We start from the raw sequence: 15,482 nt of genomic DNA, 5'->3' as shown, positions 1-15,482 counted from the left end.
ATAGGTGTGCAGTAATGGGGCGCAGCAATAGGAGTGCAGTAATGTAGTGCAGCAATAGGTGTGCAGTAATGGGGTGCAGTGATAGGTGTGCAGTAATGGAGTGCAGTGATAGGTGTGCAGTAATGGGGTGCAGCGATCGGTGTGCAGTAATGGAGTGCAGTGATCGGTGTGCAGTAATGGGGTGCAGTGATAGGTGTGCAGTAATGGGGTGCAGTGATAGGTGTGCAGTGATAGGTGTGCTGTAATGGGGTGCAGTGATAGGTGTGCAGTGATAGGTGTGCAGTAATGGAGTGCAGTGATAGGTGTACAGTAAAGGAGTGCAGTGATAGGTGTGCAGTAATGGAGTGCAGTGATAGGTGTGCTATAATGGGGTGCAGTGAAAGGTGTGCAGTGATAGGTGTGCAGTAATGGGGTGCAGCGATAGGTGTTCAGTAATGGGGTGCAGTGATAGATGTGTAGTAATGGGGTGCAGTGATATGTTTGCAGTAATGGAGGGCAATGATAGGTGTACAGTAAAGGAGTGCAGTGATAGGTGTGCAGTAATGGGGTGCAGTGATAGGTGTGCAGTAATGGGGTGCAGTGATAGGGGTGCAGTGATAGGTGTGCAGTGATAGGTGTGCAGTGATAGGTGTGCAGTGATAGGTGTGCAGTAATGGGGTGCAGTAATGGAGTGCAGTGATAGGTGTGCTGTAATGGGGTGCAGTGATAGGTGTGCAGTAATGGGGTGCAGTGATAGGTGTGCAGTAATGGAGTGCAGTGATAGGTGTGCAGTTATAGGTGTGCAGTGATAGGTGTGCAGTAATGGAGTGCAGTGATAGGTGTGCAGTAATGGAGTGCAGTTATAGGTGTGCAGTAATGGGGTGCAGTTATGTGTGCAGTGATAGGTGTGCAGTAATGGGGTGCAGTGATAGGTGTGCAGTAATGGGGTGCAGTGATAGGTGTGCAGTAATCGGTGCAGTGATAGGTGTGCAGTAATGGGGTGCAGTGATAGGTGTGCAGTAATGGAGTGCAGTGATAGGTGTGCTGTAATGGGGTGCAGTGATAGGTGTGCAGTAACAGAGTGCAGTGATAGGTGTGCAGTAATGGAGTGCAGTGATAGGTGTGCAGTAATGTAGTGCAGTGATAGGTGTGCAGTAATGTAGTGCAGTGATAGGTGTGCAGTAATGGGGTGCAGCGATAGGTGTGCAGTAATGTAGTGCAGTGATAGATGTGCAGTAATGGGGTGCAGTTATAGGTGTGCAGTAATGGGGTGCAGCGATCGGTGTGCAGTAATGGAGTGCAGTGATCGGTGTGCAGTAATGGGGTGCAGCGATAGGGGTGCAGTAATGGGGTGCAGCGATAGGGGTGCAGTAATGGGGTGCAGTGATAGGTGTGCAGTAATGGGGTGCAGTGATAGGTGTGCAGTAATGGGGTGCAGTGATCGTGTGCAGTAATGGAGTGCAGTGATAGGTGTGCAGTAATGGGGTGCAGTGATAGGTGTGCAGTAATGGGGTGCAGTGATAGGTGTGCAGTAATGGGGTGCAGTGATAGGTGTGCAGTAATGGAGTGCAGTGATAGGTGTGCAGTAATGGGGTGCAGTGATAGGTGTGCAGTAATGGGGTGCAGTAATGTAGTGCAGTGATAGGTGTGCAGTAATGGGGTGCAGTGATAGGTGTGCAGTGATAGCTGTGCAGTAATGGGGTGCAGTGATAGGTGTGCAGTAATGTAGTGCAGGGATAGGTGTGCAGTAATGGGGTGCAGTGATAGGTGTGCAGTAATGGAGTGCAGTGATAGGTGTGCAGTAATGGGGTGCAGTGATAGTGTGCAGTAATGGAGTGATAGGTGTACAGTAAAGGAGTGCAGTGATAGGTGTGCAGTAATGGGGTGCAGTGATAGGTGTGCAGTAATGGGGTGCAGTGATAGGTGTGCAGTAATGGGGTGCAGTGATAGGTGTGCAGTAATGGGGTGCAGTGATAGGTGTGCAGTAACAGAGTGCAGTGATAGGTGTGCAGTAACAGAGTGCAGTGATAGGTGTGCAGTAATGGAGTGCAGTGATAGGTGTGCAGTAATGTAGTGCAGTGATAGGTGTGCAGTAATGTAGTGCAGTGATAGGTGTGCAGTAATGGGGTGCAGCGATAGGTGTGCAGTAATGTAGTGCAGTGATAGGTGTGCAGTAATGTAGTGCAGTGATAGGTGTGCAGTAATGGGGTGCAGTGATAGGTGTGCAGTAATGGGGTGCAGTGATAGGTGTGCAGTAATGTAGTGCAGTGATAGGTGTGCAGTAATGGGGTGCAGTGATAGGTGTGCAGTAATGGGGTGCAGTGATAGGTGTGCAGTAATGGGGTGCAGCGATAGGTGTGCAATAATGGGGTGCAGTGATAGGTGTGCAGTAATGGGGTGCAGTGATAGGTGTGCAGTAATGGGGTGCAGTGATAGGTGTGCAGTAATGTAGTGCAGTGATAGGTGTGCAGTAATGGGGTGCAGTGATAGGTGTGCAGTAATGTAGTGCATTGATAGGTGTGCAGTAATGGGGTGCAGTGATAGGTGTACAGTAAAGGGGTGCAGCGATAGGTGTGCAGTAATGTAGTGCAGTGATAGGTGTGCAGTAATGGAGTGCAGTGATAGGTGTGCAGTAATGGGGTGCAGTGATAGGTGTGCAGTAATGGGGTGCAGTGATAGGTGTGCAGTAATGTAGTGCAGTGATAGGTGTGCAGTAATGGGGTGCAGTGATAGGTGTGCAGTAATGGGGTGCAGTGATAGGTGTGCAGTAATGTAGTGCAGTGATAGGTGTGCAGTAATGGGGTGCAGTGATAGGTGTGCAGTAATGGGGTGCAGTGATAGGTGTGCAGTAATGGGTGCAGTGATAGGTGTGCAGTAATGGGGTGCAGTGATAGGTGTGCAGTAATGGTGTGCAGTGATAGGTGTGCAGTAATGTAGTGCATTGATAGGTGTGCAGTAATGGGGTGCAGTGATAGGTGTACAGTAAAGGGGTGCAGCGATAGGTGTGCAGTAATGTAGTGCAGTGATAGGTGTGCAGTAATGGGGTGCAGTGATAGGTGTGCAGTAATGGGGTGCAGTGATAGGTGTGCAGTAATGGGGTGCAGTGATAGGTGTGCAGTAATGGAGTGCAGTGATCGTGTGCAGTAATGGAGTGCAGTGATAGGTGTGCAGTAATGGGGTGCAGTGATAGGTGTGCAGTAATGGGGTGCAGTGATAGGTGTGCAGTAATGGGGTGCAGTGATAGGTGTGCAGTAATGGGGTGCAGTGATAGGTGTGCAGTAATGGGGTGCAGTGATAGGTGTGCAGTAATGGGGTGCAGTGATAGGTGTGCAGTAATGGAGTGCAGTGATAGGTGTGCAGTAATGGAGTGAAGTGATAGGTGTGCAGTAATGGGGTGCAGTGATAGGTGTGCAGTAATGGGGTGCAGTGATAGGTGTGCAGTAATGTAGTGCAGGGATAGGTGTGCAGTAATGGGGTGCAGTGATAGGTGTGCAGTGATAGGTGTGCAGTAATGGGGTGCAGTGATAGGTGTGCAGTAATGTAGTGCAGTGATAGGTGTGCAGTAATGGGGTGCAGTGATAGGTGTGCAGTAATGGGGTGCAGTGATAGGTGTGCAGTAATGGGGTGCAGTGATAGGTGTGCAGTAATGGAGTGCAGTGATCGTGTGCAGTAATGTAGTGCAGTGATAGGTGTGCAGTAATGGGGTGCAGTGATAGGTGTGCAGTAATGGGGTGCAGTGATAGGTGTGCAGTAATGGGGTGCAGTGATAGGTGTGCAGTAATGGGGTGCAGTGATAGGTGTGCAGTAATGGGGTGCAGTGATAGGTGTGCAGTAATGGAGTGCAGTGATAGGTGTGCAGTAATGGGGTGCAGTGATAGGTGTGCAGTAATGGGGTGCAGTGATAGGTGTGCAGTAATGGGGTGCAGTGATAGGTGTGCAGTAATGGAGTGCAGTGATAGGTGTGCAGTAATGGGGTGCAGTGATAGGTGTGCAGTAATGGAGTGCAGTGATAGGTGTGCAGTAATGGGGTGCAGTGATAGGTGTGCAGTAATGGGGTGCAGTGATAGGTGTGCAGTAATGTAGTGCAGGGATAGGTGTGCAGTAATGGGGTGCAGTGATAGGTGTGCAGTAATGGGGTGCAGTGATAGGTGTGCAGTGTTCTGGGTGCAGCTATTGATGTGCAGTGATTATGGTGCTGACAGATGTTTTCTCCTTCCGTGCAGACCCTGCAGTGCTGACCATGCTCTGGCGCCCTCCGCTCCTGCTCTCCGCCTTGTCTTGGGTCCTGTTCATGTTGCAGACTTCAGTAACAGGTGACTGGCCCTCAGAGGTCACTACTCGCCCCTCAGAGGTCACTACTCTCCCCTCAGAGGTCACTACTCTCCCCTCAGAGGTCACTACTCTCCCCTCAGAGGTCACTACTCGCTCCTCAGAGGTCACTACTCGCCCCATCAGAGGTCACTACTCGCCCCTCAGAGGTCACTACTCTCCCCTCAGAGGTCACTACTCGCTCCTCAGAGGTCACTACTCGCCCCTCAGAGGTCACTACTCGCCCCATCAGAGGTCACTACTCGCCCCTCAGAGGTCACTACTCTCCCCTCAGAGGTCACTACTCGCCCCTCATAGGTTACTACTCGCCCCTCAGAGGTCACTACTCGCCCCTCAGAGGTCACTACTCGTCCCTCTGAGGTCACTACTCGCTCCTCAGAGGTCACTTCTCGCCCCTCAGAGGTCACTACTCGCTCCTCAGAGGTCACTACTCGCCCCTCAGAGGTCACTACTCGCCCCTCAGAGGTCACTACTCGCCCCTCAGAGGTCACTACTCGCCCCTCAGAGGTCACTACTCGCCCCTCAGAGGTCACTACTCGCTCCTCAGAGGTCACTACTCGCTCCTCAGAGGTCACTTCTCGCCCCTCAGAGGTCACTACTCGCTCCTCAGAGGTCACTACTCGCCCTCAGAGGTCACTACTCGCCCCTCAGAGTCACTACTCGCCCCTCAGAGGTCACTACTCGCCCCTCAGAGGTCACTACTCTCCCCTCAGAGGTCACTACTCTCCCCTCAGAGGTCACTACTCGCTCCTCAGAGGTCACTACTCGCCCCATCAGAGGTCACTACTCGCCCCTCAGAGGTCACTACTCTCCCCTCAGAGGTCACTACTCGCTCCTCAGAGGTCACTACTCGCCCCTCAGAGGTCACTACTCGCCCCATCAGAGGTCACTACTCGCCCCTCAGAGGTCACTACTCTCCCCTCAGAGGTCACTACTCGCCCCTCATAGGTTACTACTCGCCCCTCAGAGGTCACTACTCGCCCCTCAGAGGTCACTACTCGTCCCTCTGAGGTCACTACTCGCTCCTCAGAGGTCACTTCTCGCCCCTCAGAGGTCACTACTCGCTCCTCAGAGGTCACTACTCGCCCCTCAGAGGTCACTACTCGCCCCTCAGAGGTCACTACTCGCCCCTCATAGGTCATACTCGCCCCTCAGAGGTCACTACTCGCCCCTCAGAGGTCACTACTCGCTCCTCAGAGGTCACTACTCGCTCCTCAGAGGTCACTTCTCGCCCTCAGAGGTCACTACTCGCTCCTCAGAGGTCACTACTCGCCCCTCAGAGGTCACTACTCGCCCCTCAGAGGTCACTACTCGCCCCTCAGAGGTCACTACTCGCGCCTCAGAGGTCACTACTCGCCCCTCAGAGGTCACTACTCGCCCCTCAGCGGTCACTACTCGCCCCTCAGATGTCACTACTCGCTCCTCAGAGGTCACTACTCGCCCCTCAGATGTCACTACTCGCCCCTCAGAGGTCACTGCTCGCCCCTCAGAGGTCACTACTCGCTCCTCAGAGGTCACTACTCACCCCTCAGAGGTCACTACTCACCCTCAGAGGTCACTACTCGCCCCTCAGAGGTCACTACTCACCCCTCAGAGGTCACTACTCGCCCCTCAGAGGTCACTACTCGCTCCTCAGAGGTCACTACTCGCTCCTCAGAGGTCACTTCTCGCCCCTCAGAGGTCACTACTCGCCTCCTCAGAGGTCACTACTCGCCCCTCAGAGGTCACTACTCGCCCCTCAGAGGTCACTACTCGCCCCTCAGAGGTCACTACTCACCCCTCAGAGGTCACTACTCGCCCCTCAGAGGTCACTACTCACCCATCAGAGGTCACTACTCGCCCCTCAGAGGTCACTACTCGCCCCTCAGAGGTCACTACTCGCCCCTCAGAGGTCACTACTCGCCCCTCAGAGGTCACTTCTCGCCCCTCAGAGGTCACTACTCGCTCCTCAGAGGTCACTACTCGCTCCTCAGAGGTCACTACTCGCTCCTCAGAGGTCACTACTCGTCCCTCAGAGGTCACTAGTCGCCCCTCAGAGGTCACTAGTCGCCCCATCAGAGGTCACTACTCGCCCCTCAGAGGTCACTACTCGCTCCTCAGAGGTCACTACTCGCCCCTCAGAGGTCACTACTCGCCCCTCAGCGGTCACTACTCGCCCCTCAGAGGTCACTACTCGCCCCTCAGAGGTCACTACTCGCCCCTCAGAGGTCACTACTCGCCCCTCAGAGGTGACTACTCGCCCTTCAGAGGTCACTACTCGCCCCTCAGAGGTCACTACTCGCCCCTCAGCGGTCACTACTCGCTCCTCAGAGGTCACTACTCGCCCCTCAGAGGTCACTACTCGCCCCTCAGAGGTCACTACTCGCCCCTCAGAGGTCACTACTCGCCCCTCAGAGGTCACTACTCGCCCCTCAGAGGTCACTTCTCACCCCTCAGAGGTCACTTCTCACCCCTCAGAGGTCACTTCTCACCCCTCAGAGGTCACTTCTCACCCCTCAGAGGTCACTACTCACCCCTCAGAGGTCACTACTCGCCCCTCAGAGGTCACTACTCGCCCCTCAGAGGTCACTACTCGCCCCTCAGAGGTCACTTCTCACCCCTCAGAGGTCACTTCTCACCCCTCAGAGGTCACTTCTCACCCCTCAGAGGTCACTTCTCACCCCTCAGAGGTCACTACTCACCCCTCAGAGGTCACTACTCGCCCCTCAGAGGTCACTACTCGCCCCTCGAGGTCACTACTCGCCCCTCAGAGGTCACTACTCGCTCCTCAGATGTCACTACTCGCTCCTCAGAGGTCACTACTCACCCTTAATAGGTCACTTCTCACCCCTCAGAGGTCACTTCTCACCCCTCAGAGGTCACTACTCACCCCTCAGAGGTCACTACTCGCCCCTCAGAGTGATTTGTAGATTCTTTATGGTTTGTGTCCTGAAAATAACGGATCCTGTGCATCAGTTCTGCAGCAGGACTTTCTTTCCATCTAAAATACCGGATGTCAGACGGACACGGCTCAAACAGACGCCAAATGTGCAGAACTGACGATCAGGACCCATTTTTTCTTTATTTTTCTGACGGATCAGAAGAAAGGAAAAATAACATCATGTGAACTCAGCCTAAGGGCTCATGCACGCGACCTCTGAGACATACAGTCCATCATACAGTCCGCGAGCGGCCATGTGTCCCGGAGCGGCATACATCGTGCGCACAGAATCATAGGTTACTACGATACTGTGCATCGGGCCTCCCGCGGGTCTACTGTCCATATGTAACCTATGATACTGTGCATCGGGCCGCCCGCGGGTCTACTGTCCATATGTAACCTATGATACTGTGCATCGGGCCGCCCGCGGGTCTACTGTCCATATGTAACCTATGATACTGTGCGCATCGGGCCTCCCGCGGGTCTACTGTCCATATGTAACCTATGATACTGTGCATCGGGCCGCCCGCGGGTCTACTGTCCATATGTAACCTATGATACTGTGCGCATCGGGCCGCCGGCGGGTCTACTGTCCATATGTAACCTATGATACTGTGCATCGGGCCGCCCGCGGGTCTACTGTCCATATGTAACCTATGATACTGTGCGCATCGGGCCGCCCGCGGGTCTACTGTCCATATGTAACCTATGGTGCTGTGCATCGGGCCGCCCGCGGGTCTACTGTCCATATGTAACCTATGATACTGTGCGCATCGGGCCGCCCACGGGTCTACTGTCCATATGTAACCTATGATACTGTGCGCATCGGGCCTCCCGCGGGTCTACTGTCCATATGTAACCTATGATACTGTGCATCGGGCCGCCCGCGGGTCTACTGTCCATATGTAACCTATGATACTGTGCGCATCGGGCCGCCCACGGGTCTACTGTCCATATGTAACCTATGATACTGTGCGCATCGGGCCGCCCGCGGGTCTACTGTCCATATGTAACCTATGATACTGTGCATCGGGCCGCCCGCGGGTCTACTGTCCATATGTAACCTATGATACTGTGCGCATCGGGCCGCCCGCGGGTCTACTGTCCATATGTAACCTATGATACTGTGCGCATCGGGCCGCCCGCGGGTCTACTGTCCATATGTAACCTATGATACTGTGCATCGGGCCGCCCGCGGGTCTACTGTCCATATGTAACCTATGATACTGTGGGCATCGGGCCGCCGGCGGGTCTACTGTCCATATGTAACCTATGATACTGTGCATCGGGCCGCCCGCGGGTCTACTGTCCATATGTAACCTATGATACTGTGCGCATCGGGCCGCCCGCGGGTCTACTGTCCATATGTAACCTATGATACTGTGCGCATCGGGCCGCCCGCGGGTCTACTGTCCATATGTAACCTATGATACTGTGCGCATCGGGCCGCCCGCGGGTCTACTGTCCATATGTAACCTATGATACTGTGCATCGGGCCGCCCGCGGGTCTACTGTCCATATGTGACCTATGATACTGTGCATCGGGCCGCCCGCGGGTCTACTGTCCATATGTAACCTATGGTGCTGTGCGCATCAGGCCGCCCGCAGGTCTACTGTCCATATGTAACCTATGATACTGTGCATCGGGCCGCCCGCGGGTCTACTGTCCATATGTAACCTATGATACTGTGGGCATCGGGCCGCCGGCGGGTCTACTGTCCATATGTAACCTATGATACTGTGCATCGGGCCGCCCGCGGGTCTACTGTCCATATGTAACCTATGATACTGTGCGCATCGGGCCGCCCGCGGGTCTACTGTCCATATGTAACCTATGATACTGTGCGCATCGGGCCGCCCGCGGGTCTACTGTCCATATGTAACCTATGATACTGTGCGCATCGGGCCGCCCGCGGGTCTACTGTCCATATGTAACCTATGGTGCTGTGCATCGGGCTGCCCGCGGGTCTACTGTCCATATGTAACCTATGGTGCTGTGCATCAGGCCGCCCGCAGGTCTACTGTCCATATGTAACCTATGATACTGTGCGCATCGGGCCGCCCGCGGGTCTACTGTTCATATGTAACCTATGATACTGTGCATCGGGCCGCCCGCGGGTCTACTGTCCATATGTAACCTATGATACTGTGCGCATCGGGCCGCCGGCGGGTCTACTGTCCATATGTAACCTATGATACTGTGCATCAGGCCGCCCGCGGGTCTACTGTCCATATGTAACCTATGATACTGTGCGCATCGGGCCGCCGGCGGGTCTACTGTCCATATGTAACCTATGATACTGTGCATCGGGCCGCCCACGGGTCTACTGTCCATATGTAACCTATGATGCTGTGCGCATCGTGCTGCCCGCGGGTCTACTGTCCATATGTAACCTATGATACTGTGCGCATCGGGCCGCCCGCGGGTCTACTGTCCATATGTAACCTATGATACTGTGCATCGGGCCGCCCACGGGTCTACTGTCCATATGTAACCTATGATGCTGTGCGCATCGTGCTGCCCGCGGGTCTACTGTCCATATGTAACCTATGGTGCTGTGCATCGGGCCGCCCGCGGGTCTGCTGTCCATATGTAACCTATGATACTGTGCGCATCGGGCCGCCCGCGGGTCTACTGTCCATATGTAACCTATGATGCCATGCATCGGGCCGCCCACGGGTCTACTGTCCATATGTAACCTATGATACTGTGCATCGGGCTGCCCGCGGGTCTACTGCCCATATGTAACCTATGATACTGTGCATCGGGCTGCCCGCGGGTCTACTGTCCATATGTAACCTATGATACTGTGCATCGGGCTGCCCGCGGGTCTACTGTCCATATGTAACCTATGATACTGTGCGCATCGGGCCGCCCGCGGGTCTACTGTCCATATGTAACCTATGATACTGTGCATCGGGCCGCCCGCGGGTCTACTGTCCATATGTAACCTATGATACTGTGCGCATCGGGCCGCCCGCGGGTCTGCTGTCCATATGTACCCTATGATACTGTGCGCATCGGGCCGCCCGCGGGTCTACTGTCCATATGTAACCTATGATACTGTGCATCGGGCCGCCCGCGGGTCTACTGTCCATATGTAACCTATGGTGCTGTGCATCGGGCCGCCCGCGGGTCTGCTGTCCATATGTAACCTATGATACTGTGCGCATCGGGCCGCCCGCGGGTCTACTGTCCATATGTAACCTATGGTGCTGTGCATCGGGCCGCCCGCGGGTCTACTGTCCATATGTAACCTATGATACTGTGCGCTCCCGATCTATGCCGCTCCGCTCACGGACTGTATGATGGACTGTATGTCTCGGAGGGCATACCGTCGTGTGCATGAGCCCTCAGGCTGATTTTGGGGCTTGTGTTGGGTGACATGATACCGTCCTAGGTGTAACGTGCTCAGTCAGTGACACCTGCAGGCCACACGGGGTAGTACACCTCATCGCTCAGTATAATCTACCCTCAGAAGCCCCATTGTTCTGTGTGAGGTCACATGTGGCATTTCTTCCCTGCAGCTGACGAGTGCACGGAGCGCTGCGACCTGTACCACGGACACTGTGACGAGGACGCTGTGTGCAGGTGAGTGTGGGGCAGGAGGAAAAAAAACTGCCCCCCCCAAACAGTTGAAATACAGGGGTCATCTTATGTGGTGGACACCCCATAAAAACCATGGCCGTGCACACTACGAGGAGGTGTGGTGCCGAGCGCTGACGCCGCTGTACATAATGGTGGACAACTGTCCCAGTGATGATGTCATCGGTTGGATAAAATGATTGTCCATTCTTACGTTTCACTGACAGGATAGTTTGGGTTGAAATCGTTTATCTTGATCATCTTCATACAGTGCGACACAGAAGACCACACTCTGCACAGACACTGACCCCACGGGATTGGGGGCTGGGGCCAGATCACTGGATTATTACCGGCACTGACCCCGCGGGATGGGGGGCTGGGGCCAGATCACTGGATTATTACCGGCACTGACCCCGCGGGATGGGGGGCTGGGGCCAGATCACTTAATTATTACCGGCACTGACCTCGCGGGATGGGGGGCTAAGGCCAGATCACTGGATTATTACCGGCACTGACCCCGCGGGATGGGGGGCTGGGGCCAGATCACTGGATTATTACCGGCACTGACCCCGCGGGATGGGGGGCTGGGGCCAGATCACTGGATTATTACTGGCACTGACCCCGCGGGATGGGGGGCTGCTGCCAGATCATCGGATTATTACCGGCACTGACCCCGCGGGATGGGGGGCTGGGGCCAGATCACTGGATTATTACCGGCACTGACCTCGCGGGATGGGGGGCTGGGGCCAGATCACTGGATTATTACCGGCACTGACCTCGCTGGATGGGGGGTTGGGGCCAGATCACTGGATTATTACCGGCACTGACCCCGCGGAATGGGGGGCTGGGGCCAGATCACTGGATTATTACCGGCACTGACCCCACGGGATGGGGCTCTGGGGCCAGATCATCGGATTATTACCGGCACTGACCTCGCGGGATGGGGGGCTGGGGCCAGATCACTGGATTATTACCGGCACTGACGCCGCGGGCCGGGGGGCTGGGGCCAGATCACTGGATTATTACCGGGACTGACCCTTCGGGATGGGGCTGGGGCCAGATCACTGGATTATTACCGGCACTGACCTTGTGGGATGGAGGGGTGGGGCCAGATCACTGGATTATTACCGGCACTGACCCCGCGGGATGGGGGGCTGGGGCCAGATCACTGGATTATTACCGGCACTGACCCCACGGGATGGGGCTCTGGGGCCAGATCATCGGATTATTACCGGCACTGACCTCGCGGGATGGGGGGCTGAGGCCAGATCACTGGATTATTACCGGGACTGACCCTTCGGGATGGGGCTGGGGCCAGATCACTGGATTATTACCGGCACTGACCCCGCGGGATGGGGGGCTGGGGCCAGATCACTGGATTATTACCGGCACTGACCCTGCGAGATGGGGGGCTGGGGCTAGATCATCGGATTATTACCGGCACTGACCTCGTGGGATGGGGCCAGATCACTGGATTATTACCGGCACTGACCCCACGGGATGGGGCTCTGGGGCCAGATCACTGGATTATTACCGGCACTGACCTCGCGGGATGGGGGGCTGGGGCCAGATCACTGGATTATTACCGGCACTGACCTCGCGGGATGGGGGGCTGGGGCTAGATCATTGAATTATTACCGGCAGTGACCCACCAGGATGGGGGGCGCGCACTAGATTACCATATTACTACCGGCACTGACCCCAGTGGGGGGATTATTACGAGACTCTGACCTTGTTTCTTTGTTTTTTCGGCAGGTGTGACCCTGGTTGGGACGGTCAATTCTGTGAGGACTGTGTGAGGATGCCCGGCTGCATCCATGGTGTGTGCCACCAGCCCTGGCAGTGCATGTGTCTGAGCGGCTGGGCCGGGAAGTTCTGCGACAAGGGTGAGCTCCATATCCTTATAATGTCCAGGATATAATGGACCGGCCTCATGTTCTGCTGAGGTCGGCTCTCAGTTCTCAAGACCCCCAGCAGCATATGAGGGCAGGTGGGGGAAGGGCCCTCTGGCCGTGAAGGTGTGGACCATCAGACATGCCGTACGGCGTGAGAGACACTTGGGGAGTCTGCACCCATATCTGCTGGGGCCACAGAACTTCTGGAATCTGCACAGCCTCAGTGTCAGCACTATCACCACCATCATTGTCATGTACATCTCCCTCCACAGATCTGCACATCTGTGAGCGCTCCAGTCCCTGCCAGAACGGGGCAGAATGCATCATTACCCCTGAGGGCGATTATTCCTGTGACTGCCCAGAATCCTTCCATGGCAAAAACTGTGAACTCAAGAGAGGGCCCTGCGAGGCACAAGGGTAAGAGCGCCCCCTGGCATAACCTTCACCCCCACATACAGACCACCTGCTGGCATCATCTGTGGGCTCCCGACTCCACGACAGAAGGGTTGGTGCTTCTGCCTTTATCGGATACATTGTGACAAACCCTCAGCTTCTCATTCCACCATCATGTATTGTTTCTATGTGTGCAGGTAGCTGGCAATACAATTAGGATGGTGCCACGAGGCTGGTGCCAGAGTCGTCCTTTAAATGGCTGCCAGGGTCGCCCCATTAGACGGCTGCCCGGGTCACCTCGTTAGACGGCTGCCAGGGTCACCCCGTTAGACGGCTGCCCGAGTCACCTCGTTAGACGGCTGCCTGGGTCACCTCGTTAGACGGCTGCCCAGGTCGCCCCGTTAGACGGCTGCCAGAGTCACTCCGTTAGACGGGTGCCAGGGTCGCTCTGTTAGACAGGTGCCAGGGTCGCTCTGTTAGACAGGTGCCAGAGTCACTCTGTTAGATGGGTGCCTGAGTCGCTCTGTTAGACAGCTGCCAGAGTCACTCTGTTAGACGGGTGCCAGGGTCGCTCTGTTAGACGGCTGCAAGAGTCGCTCTGTTAGATGGGTGCCAGGGTCGCTCTGTTAGACGGGTGCCAGAGTCGCTCCGTTAGACGGGTGCCAGGGTCCCTCCGTTAGACGGGTGCCAGGGTCCCTCCGTTAGACGGGTGCCAGGGTCCCTCCGTTAGACGGGTGCCAGGGTCCCTCCGTTAGACGGGTGCCAGGGTCCCTCCGTTAGACGGCTGCCAGGGTCCCTTCGTTAGATGGGTGCCAGGCTCACTCCGTTAGACGGCTGCCAGGCTCACTCCGTTAGACGGCTTCCAGGGTCACTCCATTAGACAGCTACCATGGTCGCTCCTTTAGACTGCTGCCAGGGTCGCTCTGTTAGACGGCTGTCATAGTTGCTTTGTTAGATGGCTACCATGGTCGCTCCATTAGATGGCTGCTGGGGTCGCCCCATTAGACGGCTGCCCGGGTCACCTCGTTAGACGGCTGCCCGGGTCACCTCGTTAGACGGCTGCCCGGGTCACCTCGTTAGACGGCTGCCCGGGTCACCTCGTTAGACGGCTGCCCGGGTCGCCCCGTTAGACGGCTGCAGAGGTTGCTCTGTTAGGCTGATGCCAGGGTCGCTCCCTTTGACGGCTGCCAGAGTCACTCCGTAAGATGGGTGCCAGGGTCGCTCTGTTAGATGGGTGCCAGGGTCGCTCTGTTAGACAGCTGCCAGAGTCACTCTGTTAGACAGGTGCCAGGGTCGCTCTGTTAGACAGGTGCCGGGGTCGCTCTGTTAGACAGGTGCCGGGGTCGCTCCGTTAGACGGCTGCAAGAGTCGCTCCATTAGAAGGGTGCCAGGGTCGCTCCGTTAGACGGGTGCCAGGGTCGCTCTGTTAGACGGGTGCAGGGTCGCTCCATTAGACAGGTACCATGGTCGCTCTTTTAGACTGCTGCCAGGGTGGCTCTGTTAGACGGCTGCTATAGTTGCTTTGTTAGATGGCTACCATGGTCGCTCCATTAGATAGCTGCTGGGGTCGCTCCATTAGATGGGGGCCAGGGTCGCTCCTCTAGGCGGCTGCCAGGGTTGCTCCATTAGACGTGGGCCGCTCCGTTGGACGGTTGTCAGGGTCGCTCCATTAGTCTGGTGCCAGGGTCACTCCTTTAGATGGGTAACATGATTGCTCCTCTAGAAAGCTGCCAGGGTCACTCCTTTAGATGGGTAACATGATTGCTCCTCTAGACGGCTGCCAGGGTCGCTCCTCTAGACGGCTGCCAGGGTCGCTCCTCTAGATGGCTGCCAGGGTCGCTCCTCTAGACGGCTGCCAGGGTCGCTCCTCTAGACGGCTGCCAGGGTCGCTCCTCTAGACGGCTGCCAGGGTCGCTCCTCTAGACGGCTGCCGGGGTCACTCCTCTAGACGGCTGCTGGGGTTGCTCCATTAGACGGGGGCCAGGGTCGCTCCTCTAGATAGCTGCCAGGGTTGCTCCATTAGACGGGGGCCAGGGTCGCTCCTCTAGATGGCTGCCAGGGTTGCTCCTCTAGACGGCTGCCGGGGTTGCTCCATTAGACGGGGGCCAGGGTCGCTCCTCTAGACGTGGCCTCCCTTTTCTCCTGTATGCCCGTGGTATCATTCTCTCTCTTCGTACAGGTTACTATGCCAGAATGGTGGGACGTGCCTGGATGACGGGGGCTACGCAGAGGTCTTCACGTGTCGCTGTTTGGCTGGTTACGTGGGTCGACTGTGTGAGACAGATGTTGATGACTGCCTGATGCGTCCGTGCGCTAATGGAGCCACCTGTGTAGACGGGGTCAACCGCTTCTCATGTCAATGTCCTCAAGGCTTCCAGGG

The 15,482-nt window shown here is 56.0% G+C and overlaps 1 protein-coding gene across 1 annotated transcript in view; it reads left to right on the top strand.

The window, feature by feature from the left end:
• Positions 1 to 15,477, top strand: part of DLK2 (delta like non-canonical Notch ligand 2) — a gene marked incomplete at its 3' end in the record, with an annotated part of 28,971 nt that extends 13,494 nt beyond the window's left edge. The window contains exons 4-8 of the mRNA XM_044273122.1: positions 4,203 to 4,292; positions 10,757 to 10,820; positions 12,570 to 12,700; positions 12,982 to 13,126; positions 15,282 to 15,477. Coding sequence (XP_044129057.1) covers positions 4,220 to 4,292; positions 10,757 to 10,820; positions 12,570 to 12,700; positions 12,982 to 13,126; positions 15,282 to 15,477 — 609 coding nt within the window. The remainder of the gene's footprint in view (positions 1 to 4,202; positions 4,293 to 10,756; positions 10,821 to 12,569; positions 12,701 to 12,981; positions 13,127 to 15,281) is intronic.
• Between the last annotated feature and the right edge of the window lie 5 nt (positions 15,478 to 15,482).

This window comes from Bufo gargarizans, unplaced genomic scaffold (assembly GCF_014858855.1).
Source record: "Bufo gargarizans isolate SCDJY-AF-19 unplaced genomic scaffold, ASM1485885v1 fragScaff_scaffold_416_pilon, whole genome shotgun sequence".
In the NCBI taxonomy this organism is placed as follows: Eukaryota; Metazoa; Chordata; class Amphibia; order Anura; family Bufonidae; genus Bufo; species Bufo gargarizans.
Note: the sequence above shows the minus strand (reverse complement) of the source record. Positions and strands in the feature narration are given on the sequence as shown.